Source organism: Mobula birostris, chromosome 10, assembly GCF_030028105.1.
Source record: "Mobula birostris isolate sMobBir1 chromosome 10, sMobBir1.hap1, whole genome shotgun sequence".
NCBI classification, from domain to species: Eukaryota; Metazoa; Chordata; class Chondrichthyes; order Myliobatiformes; family Myliobatidae; genus Mobula; species Mobula birostris.
In genome coordinates this window covers 102,790,384-102,808,140 of record NC_092379.1, presented here as the reverse complement: position 1 = coordinate 102,808,140, position 17,757 = coordinate 102,790,384, and the positions used below count along the sequence as shown (strand labels likewise).

At 39.6% G+C, this 17,757-nt stretch overlaps 1 protein-coding gene across 2 annotated transcripts in view; it reads right to left on the bottom strand.

The window, feature by feature from the left end:
- Positions 1-17,757, bottom strand: part of taf1 (TAF1 RNA polymerase II, TATA box binding protein (TBP)-associated factor) — a 158,148-nt gene that overhangs the window by 78,761 nt on the left and 61,630 nt on the right. The window contains exons 9-13 of one of the 2 annotated variants that reach the window (XM_072270737.1): positions 14,932-15,160; positions 13,946-14,068; positions 12,045-12,212; positions 9,421-9,548; positions 8,232-8,339 (exon numbers count right to left, since the gene is read on the bottom strand). In XM_072270737.1, the coding sequence (XP_072126838.1) occupies positions 8,232-8,339; positions 9,421-9,548; positions 12,045-12,212; positions 13,946-14,068; positions 14,932-15,160 (756 nt within the window). The remainder of the gene's footprint in view (positions 1-8,231; positions 8,340-9,420; positions 9,549-12,044; positions 12,213-13,945; positions 14,069-14,931; positions 15,161-17,757) is intronic. The other variant, XM_072270738.1, reaches the window with a different exon arrangement.

Here is a 17,757-nt window from a genome sequence, read left to right as displayed (position 1 = left end):
ACTTGCTACTGTGTGTGGGGGGAGGAGGGGGGCTTTGAGGTTCTAACGTTATTACTGTCACTCATTCTTTTGGGCACTTTTCTGATTTCATGTATGCCTGTGAAGAACAAGAATTTCAGATTGCATAATATTGCATACGTTTCTCTGATACGAAACGAAACTATTGAACCTCTCCCTATAACTCAGGTGCTCAAGTTCTGTTAACATTCTTGTAAATCTTCTCTGTACTTTTCCAATCTTATTGATATCTTTCCTGTAGGTAGGTAACCAGAACTGCACACAACACTCCAAATTAGGCCTCACCAACGTCTTAAACAACTTCAACATAACATCCCTACTCTTGTACTCCATATTTTGATTAATGAAGGCCAATGTGTCAAAAAGCTCTCTTTATGACCCGATCTACCTTTGATACCACTTTAAAAGGATTATGAATCCGTATTCCCAGATCCCTCTGTTCTACTGCACTCCTCCTCCATTCACTGTGTGAGTCCTACCCTGGTTTGTCCTCCCAAATTGCAACACCTCATACGTCTGCATTGAATTCTATCGGTCATTTCTCCAGCTAGTCCAGATCACGCTGCATGCTTTGATAGCCTTCCGTGATGTCCACTATGCCCCTAATCTGGGAGAAAATTTCAATTTTCTCCTCAGCTCACCCCAGCCTCAGCACTTCTGTAAGCCACCGTTCATGTGTTCTCTAAACATTTCTCTCCTTAAGGATGCCCCACACCTACATTAACAATGTCCTTAAACTTGTTAGTCCAGGTGGCATTTCTACCCTCTGGGTCTTAATCATATGCATCGGATTCATAATTATTTCCTTCTAATGCTTACTCATCACGTTCCTTTACTTCTGACTTCAATACTGGAATAATTCCTTCCAATGCACATTATCTATTGTTCAGCCTTTAGCTCTCTATCTGCCCTAGTAAGTTTATAATCTATATACTACTAAAACTCTCATGCTCTGTCTGTCTGTTTGTGATCTCCAATTAGCGCAAACCATGCATTACAGCGGCACTGTTTTTGGCTAAATCGAATTAAAATGTGCTAACTTACAGAATGCGGGCAAAGTTCAGGGTTATATATTTGTATAAAATTACTCATTCGCCAAAAATCAACAGGCTGCCTTTCACCCAAGACCCGATCAGCCATCATGGACACCGCGACGCCACAGCCCAACGCATGCGCACTGCCAGCCTCAGCAGCGCCTCATGATGCTCACAGAGCCCCTTCCACCTTCCATAGAGACCGCGACGCCACAGACCAATGCATGCACACGATCAGCCTCAGCAGCTTGGAGGCTTTGGTGTTACTGCTTCCTATCTTCTATCAAGCATGAGGGTAAAAATATATGGATAGCCTAATTGTGCCGCGTTGAAAGAGAAGGGGGACATTATGGTCAAGAGATGATGTCAAATGTTGTCGGGAAGCGGCAAGGAGAGGGAGAGAACAACAATCAGATGAGGCCAGGGCCGCACGACTCCAGGATCAAAGAGTCAGGACAAAAAAGATGACAGAAGACGAGACAGAGGAGGAGAGGCATGCACGTCTCCAAAATGACAATAGGCACAGATGGAGGAGAGAACAAGAATCTGATCAGGCCAGGGCCGCACGACTCCAGGGTCAGAAAGAACAAATGGTAGAAGAAATGAAGAGATGAAGGATGAAAGGGCTGCGCGTCTCCAGAATGACAAAAACAGGCAGAGGAGGAGGAGAAAGGAAGAGACAGAGGAGAAAAGGAGAGATCAACTTGAGAATATGCGGCATAGAGTAATTATTGCGAGAGTTGCTGAAAACGACAATGGCCGCTTTCGACGACAATACCTCGACAGAGAAAGAGCAAGGCAAAATGCACGACTCACATGCTGTCACACTTCTGCTGATGTTGGTTTGATGACCAGAGTATGCCCTCACTGTCGTGCCTTCCTATTCACTGGAGAAACTGCACGTTTCTGCTGTATGAAGGGAAAGGTCAGGATAGGCAATTTGCAGCCTCTACCTAATGAACTCCTCAATTTGTACAGCAATGATGAACCTATTGCAAACGAGTTCAGGAAAAACATCAGACAATACAATTGCCTCTTCCAAATGACATCCTTTGGTGCCAAAGAAGTCATTCCAACTAGGAATTGATGGAATTCTTCTGTGATTATTCAAGGTCAAATCCATCATTACATCGGACATTTAGTTCCAGACCCGACCCAGCAAGCCCGATTCCTTCAAATTTACTTCATGATATTTAATGTTCATTCTGGTAACATATTTGTTTTGCTAGGCGTCTTTCTTCTTTAATAAGCTGAGTTTTTCTTCTTTAATTTCCAGATCAAAGAGATAGCAATAGCATTCAGGTAAACTTAATGTTCATTCTGGCCACATCAGACTGTGCTACCCTTCTCTCAAAGGGTGTCCCAACAGGTCATCCCGTTGTCTAGTCATTTATTAATTCGGCACAACTTCTTCCTTTCCTGATTGTTGATACATTTGTCTCAGGCAAAAAGAAACTTCTTTCTTCTTTTTCTCCACTACTCCAGCACCACATAACTTCTAAATCCATCGATATTCTGTCTCTCAAGTATCATTCTCTTGTGCTGTGATTACTCACTACTTGAGGATTGTCCTGCAGAACACAGCTCCAACAGAGCTTTTGTTTTCTTTACAACCACTTGGATCCTTCCCATAGTTAACTTGTTTAGTAGCATTTCTGGAGCTTCATCAAAGCTGTCTGTTAATTTCCCTCTATGGCCAAGTTACAACTACACCTTCATCCCCAACTGCTTTTTATTCTTCAGTACTTTAAAGTCATTGAATTTGAAAAGCTGTACACATCTTTTCTGCAAATAATTAGTTTAAATCACTCCAATCAGACTCTCACCTGCCAGAGCCTTATTTTCACTATAAGCCAAAGATTCATCCTGAGCTTCCTCAACCACAGGCTGCCCCTTGGCAACATCAACCTGACACTGGGTCAGATTCCAGATGTGTGCAGATGGTACAAAGCTCTTTTGTTTTTATAAGTTCTCTCAATTTTTCATATGAAGATTTTCCATGGCTGACCCCTTTCTGTTTCATTATAATTTTTCCAGCCCTGAAACCTCCCAAAAAAACTTAAATCGGCCCAATATTTTGTTGGGATCCATATTTGACATCATGTGCCTGGGCTCAATGTTCTGGAAATTTCTGCTGGACCCTCTTCACACCATCTATTTTCTTTTCTTATTAAATCCACCTCTCATATCAAATCTTGATCATCACTCCAAATATCCCCTTTTTGGCTCAATAGTCATTTTATTTATATTGTGTCTTTGAAGCACCTTGGAAAAATTTTCTGCACAAAGGTCCTAAATAAATGTAATATTTTATTTTGTTGGGTATAAACTGACCTGTCCCAGTGCCTTAATCAACCTTTTGCCTCTTTTCAACTGTTTTACTTCTCCACATTGTCCCACTATTACCCAGCTATCTTGTCTGCCAGATAAACAATAATCCCACTTTTTTCCTTTGTGATGATTGGTGAACTCACTTGAACATTCTCCTTAAGCTGATCTTCTATAAAATCTTCATCTTAGGAAAATAGAAATCACACCAGAAAAGGAAAGCATTCAGCCTGTCAACCCAGTATCAATGCTCATTCTTCAATCAGAACTATCTATGCTAATTCTATTTTCCTGTTCTTTTCCTGTATTATACTATACTGTTCCCTTCCAAAAATATTAACCAGTTTAGTTTTTAAAAATGCAATTTTTCACTAGCACATCACAAATCAAGTAAAAGGATCCAACAGCCAAGAGGACAGTTCTGCAATGCTTCGAGGAGAGCAAAGGCATGATAAGGCACAGAAGAATTCATGGTTATCCACTGTAACCAAGGAAGACACCAGTTTGTGACAACTTCTCGTACCACTGGACCCAGACTTCCCAGGTCAAGAGAATGGAACTGTCCTAGTTTATTGGCTTTTCCACTTTAAAATCTCTCCCGCACAGGGTTTCATTGTCATTGTCACACATGACAGACAACCAACACACTGCCGGATTTTTTGATTGAGTACAAATGAACAAAATTAGTGTAGACAACGTATTGCTTTCATACAATGCTTATGACGATTGCATCCTCCAAATCTTTATTTTCATTGTAACATTAAAGATGATAATCAATACCTTTAAATTTTTCATAGTTCCAAACTTGTTGAAGTAGAGAAATCATTTCATCCTTATTTCCAGCCATTTCTGGCATCTCTAAGCCTGAATGCTTGAAATCACTGTTAGCAAAATAATTCTAAGTGGTCTCACTGCCTATTTCACATTAACTATCAGTTACAATAACTACTGCTTTTTGAACCAAAAACACACAAATGACGGCCACTTGTCTGTCACATAAGTTCATGCAATTGATGCTAGTTAGAAACTGTTCGACAACAGTCTCCAGTCCCAATTAAACAGCATAACGTCCAAATAAACAAGGAATCCCAGCTACTTTTTTGATTAGTTTTTGTTCTTTAAGAATTGTTCCAACTAACTGATGAACAAATTAATCGGAATCCACTGTATTATAAATTTTAAAACAAAAACAGAAATTAGGAAAAGGGAAGAGGTCCTAAAAGGAGAATATAGGGAGTTAGGAAGGGAGTTGAGAAGAAGGACCGCAAAGGTAGTAATCTCAGGATTACTGCCTGTGCCACGCGACAGTGAGAGTAGGAATGGAATGAGGTGGAGGATAAATGCATGGTTGAGGGATTGGAGCAGGGGGCAGGGATTCAAGTTTCTGGATCATTGGGACTTCTTTTGGCGCAGGTGTGACCTGTACAAAAAGGACAGGTTGCACTTGAATCCTAGGGGGACCAATATCCTGGCGGGGAGATTTGCAAAGGCTACTGGGGAGACTTTAAACGAGAATGGATGGGGGGTGGGAATCAAATTGAAGAGACTAGGAGAGAGAAGGTTAGTTCACAAATAGAGAAAGCTAGTAGACAGTGTGTGAGGCAGGATAAGTAAGGGACAGAGAACTGGAGCGCTCAGACCGAAGATGTAGGGGAGAAGGAAGAAAAAGATAACAAAGTTGTTTACACCATTAGGGATAAACAGAGAGTAAGAGGTGGAGAGTTTCTTAAATGCATCTATTTTAATGCTAGGAGCATTGTAAGAAAGGTGGATGAGCTTAGACCATGGATTGATACCTGGAAATATGATGTTGTAGCTATTAGTAAAACATGGCTACAGGAGGGGTGTAATTGACAACTAAATATTCCTGGATTTCGCTGCTTCAGGTGTGATAGAATCAGAGGGGCTAGAGGGGGAGGTGTTGCACTGCTTGTCAAGAGAAAATATTACTGTGGTGCTTTGGCAGGATAGATTAGAGGAATCATTTAGGGAGGCTATTTGGGTGGAATTGAGGAATGGAAAAGGTGTAGTAACGCTTATAGGGGTGTTTTATAGACCACCTAATGGGAAGCGAGAATTGGAGGAGCAAATTTGTAAGGAGATAGCAGATATTTGTAGTAAGCACAAGGTTGTGATTGTGGGAGATTTTAATTTTCCACACATAGACTGGGAAATCCATTCTGTAAAAGGGCTAGATGGTTTGGAGTTTGTAGAATGTGTGCAAGATAGTTTTTTGCAGCAATACATAGAGGTACCAACAAGAGAAAGGGCAGTGTTGGATCTCCTGTTAGGGAATGAGATAGGTCAGGTGACAGAGGTATGTGTTGGGGAGCACTTCGGATCCAGTGATCACAATGTCATTAGTTTCAATATAATTATGGAGAAGGATAGGACTGGACCCAGGGTTGAGATTTTGGATTGCAGAAAGGCTAACTTTGAGGAGAGGCGAAAAGATTTAGGAGTGGATTGGGACAATTTGTTTTATGGGAAGGATGTAATAGAGAAATGGAGGTCATTTAAAGGTGAAATTTTGAGGGTACAGAATCTTTATGTTCCTGTTAGGTTGAAAGGAAAGGTTAAAAGATTGAGAGAGCCGTGGTTCTCAAGGGATATTGGAAACTTGGTTTGGAAAAAGAGAGAGATCTACAATAAATATAGGCAGCTTGGAGTAAATGAGGTGCTCGAGGAATATAAAGAATGTAAAAAGAATCTTAAGAAAGAAATTAGAAAAGCTAAAAGAAGATACGAGGTTGCTTTGGCAAGTAAGGTGAAAATAAATCCAAAGGGTTTCTACAGTTATATTAATAGCAAAAGGATAGTGAGGGATAAAATTGGTCCGTTAAGAGAATCAGTGGGCGGCTATGTGTGAAACCAAAAGAGATGGGGGAGATTTTGAACAATTTCTTTTCTTCAGTATTCACTAAGGAGAAGGATATTGAATTGTGTAAGGTAAGGGAAACAAGTAGGGTAGTTATGGAAACTATGATGATTAAAGAAGAGGAAGTACTGGAGCTTTTAAGGAATATTAAAGTGGATAAGTCTCCGGGTCCTGACAGGATATTCCCTAGGACCTTGAGGGAGGTTAGTGTGGAAATAGCAGGGGCTCTGACAGAAATATTTCAAATGTCATTAGAAACGGGGATGGTGCCGAAGGATTGGCATATTGCTCATGTTGTTCCATTGTTTAAAAAGGGTTCTAAGAGTAAACCTAGCAATTATCGGCCTGTGAGTTTGACGTCAGTGGTGGGTAAATTGATGGTAAGTATTCTTAAAGATGGTATATATAATTATCTGGATAGACAGGGTCTGATTAGGAACAGTCAACATGGATTTGTACGTGGAAAGTCATGTTTGACAAATCTTATTGAATTTTTTGAAGAGGTTACTTGAAAAGTGGCGAGGGTAAAGCGGTGGATGTTGTCTATATGGACTTCAGTAAGGCCTTTGACAAGGTTCCACACGGAAGATTAGTTAGGAAGGTTCAATCGTTAAGTATTAATATTGAAGTAGTAAAATGGATTCAGCAGTGGCTGGATGGGAGACGCCAGAGAGTAGTGGCGGATAACTGTTTGTCAGATTGCAGGCCAGTGACTAGTGGTGTGCTTCAGGAATCTGTACTGGGTCCAATGTTGTTTGTCATATATATCAATGATCTGGATGATGGGGTGTAAATTGGATTAGTAAGTATGGAGATGATACTAAGATAGGTGGAGTTGTGGATAATGAAGTAGGTCTTCAAAGCTTGCAGAGAGATTTAGGCCAGTTAGAAGAGTGGGCTGAAAGATGGCAGTTGGAGTTTAATGCTGATAAATGCAAGGTGCTACATTTTGGTAGGACTAATCAAAATAGGACATACATGGTAAATGGTAGGGCATTGAAGAATGCAGTAGAACAGTGGGATCTAGGAATAATGGTGCATAGTTCCCTGAAGGTGAAATCTCATGTGGATAGGGTGGTGAAGAAAGCTTTTGGTATGCTGGCCTTTATAATAATCAGAGCATTGAGTATAGGAGTTGGGATGTAATATTGAAATTGTACAAGGCATTGGTAAGGCCAAATTTGGAGTATTGTGTACAGTTCTGGTCATCGAATTATAGGAAAGATGTCAACAAAATTAAGACAGTACAGATAGGCTTTTTCCATTGAGAGTGGGGGAGATTCAAACAAGAGGACATGAGTTGAGAGTTAAAGGGCAAAAGTTTAGGGGTAACATGAGGGGGAACTTCTTTACTCAGAGAGTGGTAGCTATGTGGAACGAGCTTCCAGCACAAGTGGTTGAGGCAGGTTCGATATTGTCACTTAAAGTTAAATTGGATAGCTATATGGACAGTAAAGGAATGGAGGGTTATGGGCTGAGTGCAGGTCGGTGGGACTAGGTAAGAGTAAGAGTTCAGCATGGACTAGAAGGGCCGAGATGGCCTGTTTCCGTGCTGTAATTGTTATATGGTTATTACTGTAAATATACAAAGCAACACTCAAAAGAAGGCTAGTTTATTAATCTTTTGTCAAAACAAACCTTGTGTACTTAAGGTTGTTTTGGTTATACATGATCTTCTACTGGTGACTCCACAGAGTGAAAACTGCAAGGAGCTGACTCACTCACACACATCAATGGTCGAGGATTCTACTTGTGTTTGGTTTCTAATCTCGAATAATTACTATTTGCTGGAGTAAGTAGTGCTTGGAGTAAAAGGGCAGTCAGGACCCCACACCTAATTACTGTCTGGCTACCTTAACTGTAAAGTCATTAAATTCCCTCCCATGTATATTTACCAATTTGTGATTTCCAAATTTGGAGTATGACTGACAAACTCATACTCAGGAGAAGTACAAACACCCAGCTCCACTCACCTGAATAATGTTCCCTCCAAATGTCCCTCGCAAGCCTTGCTGTTTGGGATAGTAGAACTCATCATTGGAAAGGTTCCAGGGGTCCTTGACTTCTGGTTGTGACATGTTCTACCAAAGACACAAGGGATACTGAGGAAAGCACATTCTTATATGCCATTGCAATAGTTCAGTATACAACGTAATGAGTAAGAGCATGCATACTGTAGGTATATATAATTATGTCCTAAGTGGCATTGACAATGCAAGGAGTACAACCACATACAACAAACAAGATACAAATATTCAGCATAGACATTGCGCATCACAGGGTCTGTTCCTGTACTATGTTGTCATATATTCTATCAAAAAATACAGGCAATCTACATGTATAGTTGACTGCACACAGACCTGCAAACGTTATTTGCCACTGCATCTGCGCAGATCACAAGTCATGACAATAAATGCTAATATTTCACTTCATATTGGGTAACAGCTGGCAAAATATGTCCAACTTGAGAAAAGCATACAATTCACTCCTTACTTAAAATCTCATCTTTTTGCCAACTGTGGTATCCTTCTATGTTTGTTGAAATGTAGAATTTATCACTACTCAGACCCTAAACACTCATTAGAGATCAAAAATCTTCTGGCTGAATTTAACTGAGAGGCTCCCTCACTGTTTTCACTCAGAATACAAAAGTTACATTTACTTCTTAATTAAGTTCCTATCACAATAATGAAAACAAATAATTGCTCACGATGGAGTAAGACAAAATACAGGTGAAGAAATATATTTGAAATGGTGCAGGAGGACTGAGCTGTGAATAATGTTTATCAAATGGTTCCGACATTGATAGATCGATCCTTCCCTGTAAACTGTTCTTGATTAGTCATCCGGTAACAAGCAATAAAGTCTTGAAAAAAGGCAAGTGTGGTTATATCCTCTGTTATACAATCCAGTTACATGAGCCACAATAAGAGACTATTAAAGTGCATTTTACGTTTATAGGTAATGTTATTATGATCTCACAAAATTACTTAAAAGTAACGAAAAAGGGCTGCTGGAATTCTGCTGTGAACTCTGAATCTTACATTGCAAAACAGATTGTATTATACAATAGTAGATTCTAAAAGCTATTAACAACAGAAATCAGGACTTTATTACATCATTCATCATCTGATGAGAAGATTTTATCCCAACCCTGCTAACCTGTTGTGGTTCATCTTTGATGACACCAGTTTTTCCTAACAGGATCCTGCTCTTCCGAGCTGATGATTCTTTCTTATTTTCCTTGGAAGGAGAGTTAGATGTCATCTCCTCTTTCTCATCAGGAATTTCTGGAACAATGCAGAAAAGACATGAATGTACATCTAAAATAATTAGCTGTGACATTAAATAAAGGAGTGTACATTATGAAACAGAAAACATCACATCATGAACGGCTGATTCCAGTGGTTTAAAGCCAGAAAGCAGCTACTGTCACACCACTACTGACTACTATTATTTATAAATTTAACCACCAAGTATTGAGCAAAATCCTACTTATCTCCTACTCCTGTGACTCACAAAGAAATACATACATATATATTAGGAAGTCCAAAAGCAATTCACAACCAATTAAATATATGTTTATAGCATTATTGTACTAATTTAAGGATCGAAGGCAGTCAGTTCATTTCACAATAAGGTCCCACAAAGATGGCAAAGTAAATTAGTAAATGAAGTATTTCAATATGCTAGCTGAATAACAACTAACTAGGAGAACTACAACTTTGCTTTGTGATTTGCGCAAGGCACATCTGAATGGTAGGATGGATCCGTGACTAAACATCTCATCTGAAAGAGCACAACACCAATATGACACACTTCAACAGCAGACTAGAAGAGAGATTTCCTGACTATTTTTAAAATTAGGCATTCACTTCCATATAAAACAGTTGCCCAATTTACTTTATATATTAAACACTGATTTATTTTTATTTTACATTGTTAAATAATTCTGCAAAGTGTTGATTCTGCACTTATCATGGAAAAACAGTGCATTAATTTCATCTTTTCATTAATAATTTACCTCTTGCTCAATCAGACACCTATCACCACTGATCATCTGCCTGACCATCTGTCTATCCAGTTACTGGTCCTCTATCCCAGCAGTCTCCAACTACCGGGCTGCAAAGCATGCGCTACCGGGCCGCGAGGAAACGATATGATTTGGCGATATGAGTCAGCTTCACCTTTCCTCATTCCCTGTCATGCCCACTGTTGAACTTGAACGCACGTGAGGTCATTACCCTCGCGTCATCCACGTCAGCGCGGGAAGGAGATCAACTCCTCGAGCTTGCAAATGACAGCGGGCTGAAAAGTATGTTTGACATAACAGCTCTGCCGGCATTCTGGATCAAAGTCAGGGCTAAATATCCTGAGATAGCCACGAAAGCACTGAAAACGTTGCTTTCGTTTCCAATATTTTTCTGTGAAGCGGAGTTTTCTGCAATGAATGCAACGAAAACGAAATTGCGGAATAGAATGGAAATAAGGAACCCCCTTCAGTATCGCTGTCTCCCATCACCCCTCAATAGGACTGTCTTGTTGCAGGGAAACAAGCCCAGGGCTCCCACTGATTCAGCGAATATTGGTGTGTTGCAATGATTTTATATGTTCATACGGGGAAAATATGTGCTGTGTGTTTAATAACCAAATGTTACTTAAAATGTTATGATGCTATTGACTTGCTTATATAACAATTACAACACGGAAATAGGCGATCTCTGCCCTTCTAGTCCGTGCCGAATGCTTATTCTCACCTGGTCCCACTGACCTGCACTCAGCCCATAACCTTCCATTCCTTTCCTGTCCATATAGCTATCCAATTTTTCTTTAAATGATAATATCGAACCTGCCTCTACCACTTCTACTGGAAGTTCGTTCAACACCTACTTCAAGCTCCCCTGTCCTCCCCTGATAATTGACTTATCACTATATTCATGCGAGAAAAATACGTGATGTGTGTTTAATATTAAATTCGTTAGAAATGAAATTGAGTGTATTAGCCACTTATCATCTATATTCCGGTCGTGATTAACGCCCCCCCCCCCCCCCCCCCCGTGAACAGAATCGCCAAAAACAATTTGCAGAAAGAAATTGGCAGGTACACGCATGCGCACTGGTGCCCACGCAAGGCTTCATGGTCATTGTAGTCTTTCTTGGGGTAAGTTCAATGCACTTGACTGCTACTCTTGTCCGTTGTCAACCCTACCGCCACCCCCCCAGGGTCGGCCAGTCCACAAGAATATTGTCAATATTAAACCGGTCTGCAGTGCAAAAAAGGTTGGGGACCCCTGCTCTATCCCTACTCCTGAACATTAGCCCAGTTGCCTCTTTCCTGTGAGTTCAACCTGCAGCCCTCTGCCAACCCACCGTTAGCTTGGCTACCCGGCACCAGCACCGTTTGCCGTTCTAGCTCCCCACCACAGTACGAAATGCAGAAACTTACAATTCCCCATATCTCCTGGTCTCTTTACCCAGAAAACTGAATGAACAAAATTGAGCAAATACTTGGACTTTCAATTTCAAAGAATTGCAAATGCTCAGGGTTGAGAACTGATTGACTTGGTTATCAAGAGAATCAAACAATTTGAGGACTCAGCAGGAGTTTCTGTCTCAAGTACATGCATCAGCTAAGATCCATTAAAAAAAAGATCAAATGATCATAAAGCCCAGTCCTAGTTATATTATCTTTCCCTCCTAACTTTTCATTTTTTTATAATTTGACATGGCAGTTTCTATCCTGTATTGTTCTTCTTTAGTTGTAAAATGCTTCCTTTAGAACATACCAAGAATAATGTTTTCATCGTTTGGGTCAAGAGTCAACACTGGTGGTTCCAAAATTTTATCCATGGCTTGGTCATCCCAGATGATGTTATCCTCCCACCTTCCATACACCAGCTCCTCATTGTCAATTGGAAAGATAGAATACCAAGTCTTATCATCTTCTTGGGAAACTGTTAAAAGAAACATCAAAGCAAATATTAAATCACTGATTCTGTGGCTTCACCCACTCCTGATCATACAACATAACAGATTAAACATCAACTTTTGGAGAGCATCAAAATAAGAAGGTAACAAAAGTACAAATTCAGAGTAATATGATTTGAGGCAGAGACATGTGAAGTTACAGAGATAGAATTGGGTATTCTTGGTGACGTTGAAAATTTGGGGACAGCTTCACATCAAAGTTCTAAAAATCATGTTGTTCAACCTTGGACAATGGCTGAGGTAGAGTCAGCAAGAAGAAGTTGAAGCCAGTAAAATTAATTTGCAGAAGAGACTGAAAAAATGGTTTCAGTTTGCCTAATCTTCACTTGGAGAAATTTTCTGTACATCCGAGTCAAGTATCATGTAGGTGAAAAATAAGAAACAAGGAAACAATAAATAAAAATAGAAATGGTGATTTAAGTCAATTGCTTACACAATTTTTTCCCCAATTTAACTTGACGTGTTATGAATTTATCAAAAAAAATCATGTCTTATATGGCATACATTACTGTTTCTTTTTAAATTAGATAATTTTCTTTACCAATTTAGAAACAGGCATCACTGAGCAATTCTAGTTATCCAGAAAAAAAAACTATTTTCTTAAACTACTGCAATTCATCTTGTGAATGTTGTTAGGTTTGGAATTTCAAGATTCCAGTTTCCTTGAGTTGATAAAATGACAGATTTGACTTAAAAAGAAACTACAACATTCACCAGACCTCTCAAAAGTTTTGGAAAATGAAAGTTTGGGTGGTGTGATCAGTGAAGTCAGAGCTAGCCAATACAATAGGTAACATACAAATAGCTTTGGTCTACCAGTGATGTTGTGTCAATAAGCAGAATGGCCTGCCCTCAATTTTAATGCACTTGAGTGCTGTTACAGCTAGATTTCATCCAAAACAATGAATTTCATCCATGTGCCTTCTCCAAGTGGAAAAAAATATTAGTAAATGTAAAAATGGGCCACTTGCTGTAGAATGCCTTTCCTTTGATCTGCTTTAGCCCAATTTAGGACACTTACTTTTGCTGGCTCATTTTAGCTTCTAACGATTCCAGGTCTTTGATGGTTTGGACAGTGATAATGTCAGAAAATACCAGATGGAGATGGGTTAAAGTGTTCTTGCAGGAGATAGTTATTGCTTGACACCATTGTGAACTGAACACTTGACGTACCAGCCCAAGCCTGGATGTCAGCCAGGAATTCGTGCATCTTTGACAAGGACTATTTCAATATCCAAAATTAAAAATGGATCAGGAGACTGCTTATTCATCAGCAAACAGTCCCATTTCTGCCTTCTAATGGAAGAAAATCCATTGATTAAGCAGTTGAAGTTTGAGCTCAATCAGCTAGATGCCCTGAGAAATGTATCTATTTCCTTTACAAGTGAATCGTACTTGAAGGCAAAGGAGCGAAAATATTCCTCAGTGATTCCTTGAACGATTCAGTGCAATTCCCACGTTGCACAATACAGTTTCCCATACTTGTTTCCATTTTAATCCCCAGTTACACAATGCATCATCACCATATATTTCAAGTATTAACCTACGTCCCATAGTGAATTCCTCCCAATGATAACTCTTAATCCCCAGCCTCATTCTACGAGTACTCTGCCCTGTTCTGCTGCTTTCACTGTGAATCATGCAGAATTCTAGTCAATGATCTTCTCATTCCCCATTAAAATATATATAGATGGTGTACCGTGTTGTTCTGGTGCATGTTTGTCCTTCCCTTTAGCTGGGATTGGAGGGCCTGGTATTGTCGTTTTCTGCACTGGAGTAGGGGGCACAGGATTCGACAACCAAGTGCCACCACGATTGAGCCCTTAAAAAAATTAAATTGCATGGAATGATATTGGAAGGTAAAAAATTTCCAGAAATGTAAGCATTGAAAATATATACCCACCAATTAACTAAAAGGAAAATAATATTCCATCAATATTCCTGGTTTAAATAATATTCCATAAATATTGCTGGTTTAATAAAGTGGCCACTTTATTAGGGACACTTGTACACCTACCTTTTTGATAATGCAAATATCATGTGACAGCAACTCAATGCATAAAAACATACTGACATGTTCAAGAAGTTCAGCTGTTGTTTAGACAAAACATCAGAATGGGAAAGAAATGTAATCTAACTGATTTGACCATGGAATGATGGTAGGTGCCAGACGGTATGGTTTGAGTATCTCAGAAACTGCTGATCTACTGGTATTTTCACACATAAGTCTCGAGAGTAAATAAAGAATAGTTTAAACATTTAAAAAAATCCAATGAGTGACAGTTCTGTGGGTGAAAATGCCTTTGTTATTGAGAAGGGTCTGAAGAGAATGGCCAGATTGGCTCAAGCTGACAGGAGGCGACAGCAACCCAAATAACTAGCATGACAATAGTGGTGAGCATCTCTGGACACACAACACATCGAACCTCAAAGTGGATGGCTACAACAACAGAAGACCGCAAACATACACTCAGTGGGCACTTTATTACATGGCCACGGAGTGAATGTAGTTTTGTTATGAATTGAGTCCTGGTTATTGACTTTGAGGTGAATATTTATATTTGCAAGGCAACAGTGAAATTTAAAAGGAAATGAAACAAGATCCATTGCATTCTGTTAATTCAGTATTCACTGATAAATTGACTTCGCTGTCATAACATTTTCAGATTGGGGCAGAATTCTTACCTTGTTGCGCATTGTATGCAGTGGCATTTCGAGTCATGCTAGATGGCAGCCAGCCTGCCAGGCTAGCTCGCTGGGATTTTGTCGTCTTATGCTTGACATCCTCTCCATTCCAAATAATGTCCTCTTCCCAGGGCAGCTGCGTGACCATTAGAAAGTGCTCACCCAGAAGCGCCTCCATTTCATTTTCAAACTTCTCATCTGCCAACTTATCCAACTCTTCAGAAGGTTCCTATGATCATAATGTACATATTTCAGAAATATCAGTTAGAGTATTCCATGCAAAAAGGTGCTACCACAGAATTATAGTAACAACATAATAATGAAATTCATTATGAATCACCTTGTGGTTAATAAATATTTAAAATGCATTGTGTTTGTTTGATTTCTGTGAATCCTGCAACACAGATAAGTGACTAATTAATTTTAAGCCTATGCTTACAAAGACAATCCTCTGCTTTTATATGATCTGTGAAGAACTTAATGAACTAAACAATAGATTTGGCTTTGAAATATCAAATCATTCAAAAGATCATCTCATATAGCAGCTTCTCCTCTACTGCCATAAATTTACAGCCCAGCAGGGAGTTTGAATGCATGTTTTTCTAGTGCTATTACCAAGGAAAACTGATGTGATCCAAAAGAAATAATCACAACATATCTAAATAATAGTTTCCAGTGCCATATTCATAGGCTGAATTAAAGGTGGTGACAAATCAGCATATGGGAGGGAGACTGAAAATCTGGCTGAGTGGTGCCAGAACAGTAACCTCTTACTCAATGTTAACAAGGCCAAGAAGCTGATTAATTGACTTCAGGAAAAGGAAACCAGTGGTCCACAATTAGCCCTCACTGGAGGATCAGAGGTGGAGAGGATCAGCAACTTTAAATTCCTCCTTGTTATTATTTCAGAGAACATGCCTTTGGCCCAGCATGCAAGCGCAATTACGAGGAAAGCATCTACTTCCTAAGGGGTTTGCGTAGATTCAGCAGGACATCTAAACTTTGATAAACTTCTATACATGTGTAGTAGAGATTATATTGACTGGTTGCATCACAGGCTGGTATGGCAAAACCAATACCTTTGAATGAAAAATCCTACAAGAAGTAATGGATACAGCCCAGTCTATCACAGGTAAAGCCCCCACCAGCACCACTGAGCACATGAATACCAAGTGTTGTCGCAGGAAAGCAGCATCCATCATCAAAGACCCTCACCACCCAGGACAAAATCTCTTTATACTGCTGCCATCAGGACTCGCACCACCAGCCATCTTGAACCAAATAGGATAACTTTACTCAACTTCACTTGCCTCATCATTGAGATATTCCTACAACCCACAGACTCACTTTCAGGGACTCTATCTCATGTTCTTGACATTTATTGTTTGTTTGTTTATTATTCATTTTTGTATTTTCAGTTTGTTGTTTATTTGCACACTGGTTAAACACCCAAGTTGGTGCGGTCTTTGTTTGATTCAATTATAGTAATTATTCTATTATAGACTTATCGAGTGTGCCCACAAGAAAATGAATCTCAGGGTTGGTTGTATATATATATATACACACACATACACACACACACACACTTCGGTAATAAATTTACTTTGAACTTTGAATACATATATTACATAAATACATATAAATACGCACACATACACACATATACATATAGGTACATATACATGGAGTACAAGGCAAAAGTCTTTGGCACATGTAAAAAGATGCTTTCAAAAATAATGAAATATTTCTAAATATCAAACAATTTACTACAAAGAGCAGTAAACAGTAAAATACTAAATCAAATATTTAGTGTGATCACCCTTTGCCTTTAAAACTGCATCAGTTCCCTTCTGCACACTGTCATGCAGTTTTATAAGAAAATCCACTGGGTAGGTCGTCCAAGCCTCTTGGAGAACTTGCCACAGTTCGTCTGCAGATTTGGATACCTCGCTTGATTCTGCCTCTCCAGGTAATCCCGGATAGCCTCAATAATGTTGAGATCAGGGCTCTGTGAAGGCCATACCATCTGTTGCAGAACTCCTTGTTGTTTTTTTTGCTGAAGATAGTTCTTCATTACCATGGTCATTTGTTTAGGGTCTCTGTCATGCTGCAGAATGAACTTAGGACCGATCACACGCCTCCCTGATAGTTTTGCATGATGGATGAGAATCTGCTTGTATTTCTCAGCATCCAGAATTCCATTATTTCTAATTAGATCACCAACTCCATTTGCAGAAATGCAGCCCCAAACCTGCAGAGAACCTCTACCGTGCTGCCGATACTCATCCATGTAGCGCTTTCCAGCTCTTCAATGGACAAACTGCCTCCTGCTTGAGCAATAATTGTGAAATGTTGACAGGGGTGCTATTATTCAGCACCCCTGTTCTTGTGTTTTTGTGCACAGGTGAGTCTCCTGGCTTCTTTTCCATTTTGGAGGAATGGCTTTTTCAAGCAACTATTCCATGAAGACCACTTCTAACAAGACTTTTCCAGAATATAGATGGGTGTACTTGGGTTGCAGTGGTTTCTGTGAGTTCAGAGTTGATAGCAGTGCTGGACTTTTTCCAATGTAGAAGGGATATCAGTTTAATGTATCTCTCATCTGCTGCACTTAGTTTCCATGGCTGACACTATGTTTCTGGTCCTCAGCCTTACTCGTTTCTTTGTGTTTTTCTTTCAGAAGAGCTTGGTCAGCACATTTTGAAACTCTTATCTACAGCAAAATTTTTGCTTGGAGGGATCTTGTTGATGCAGGATGACCACCTTCCTTGCTCTTGCCAATGTGTAAGAATTGATGATTTGAAGCTTAAATTGTCACATCTGCCA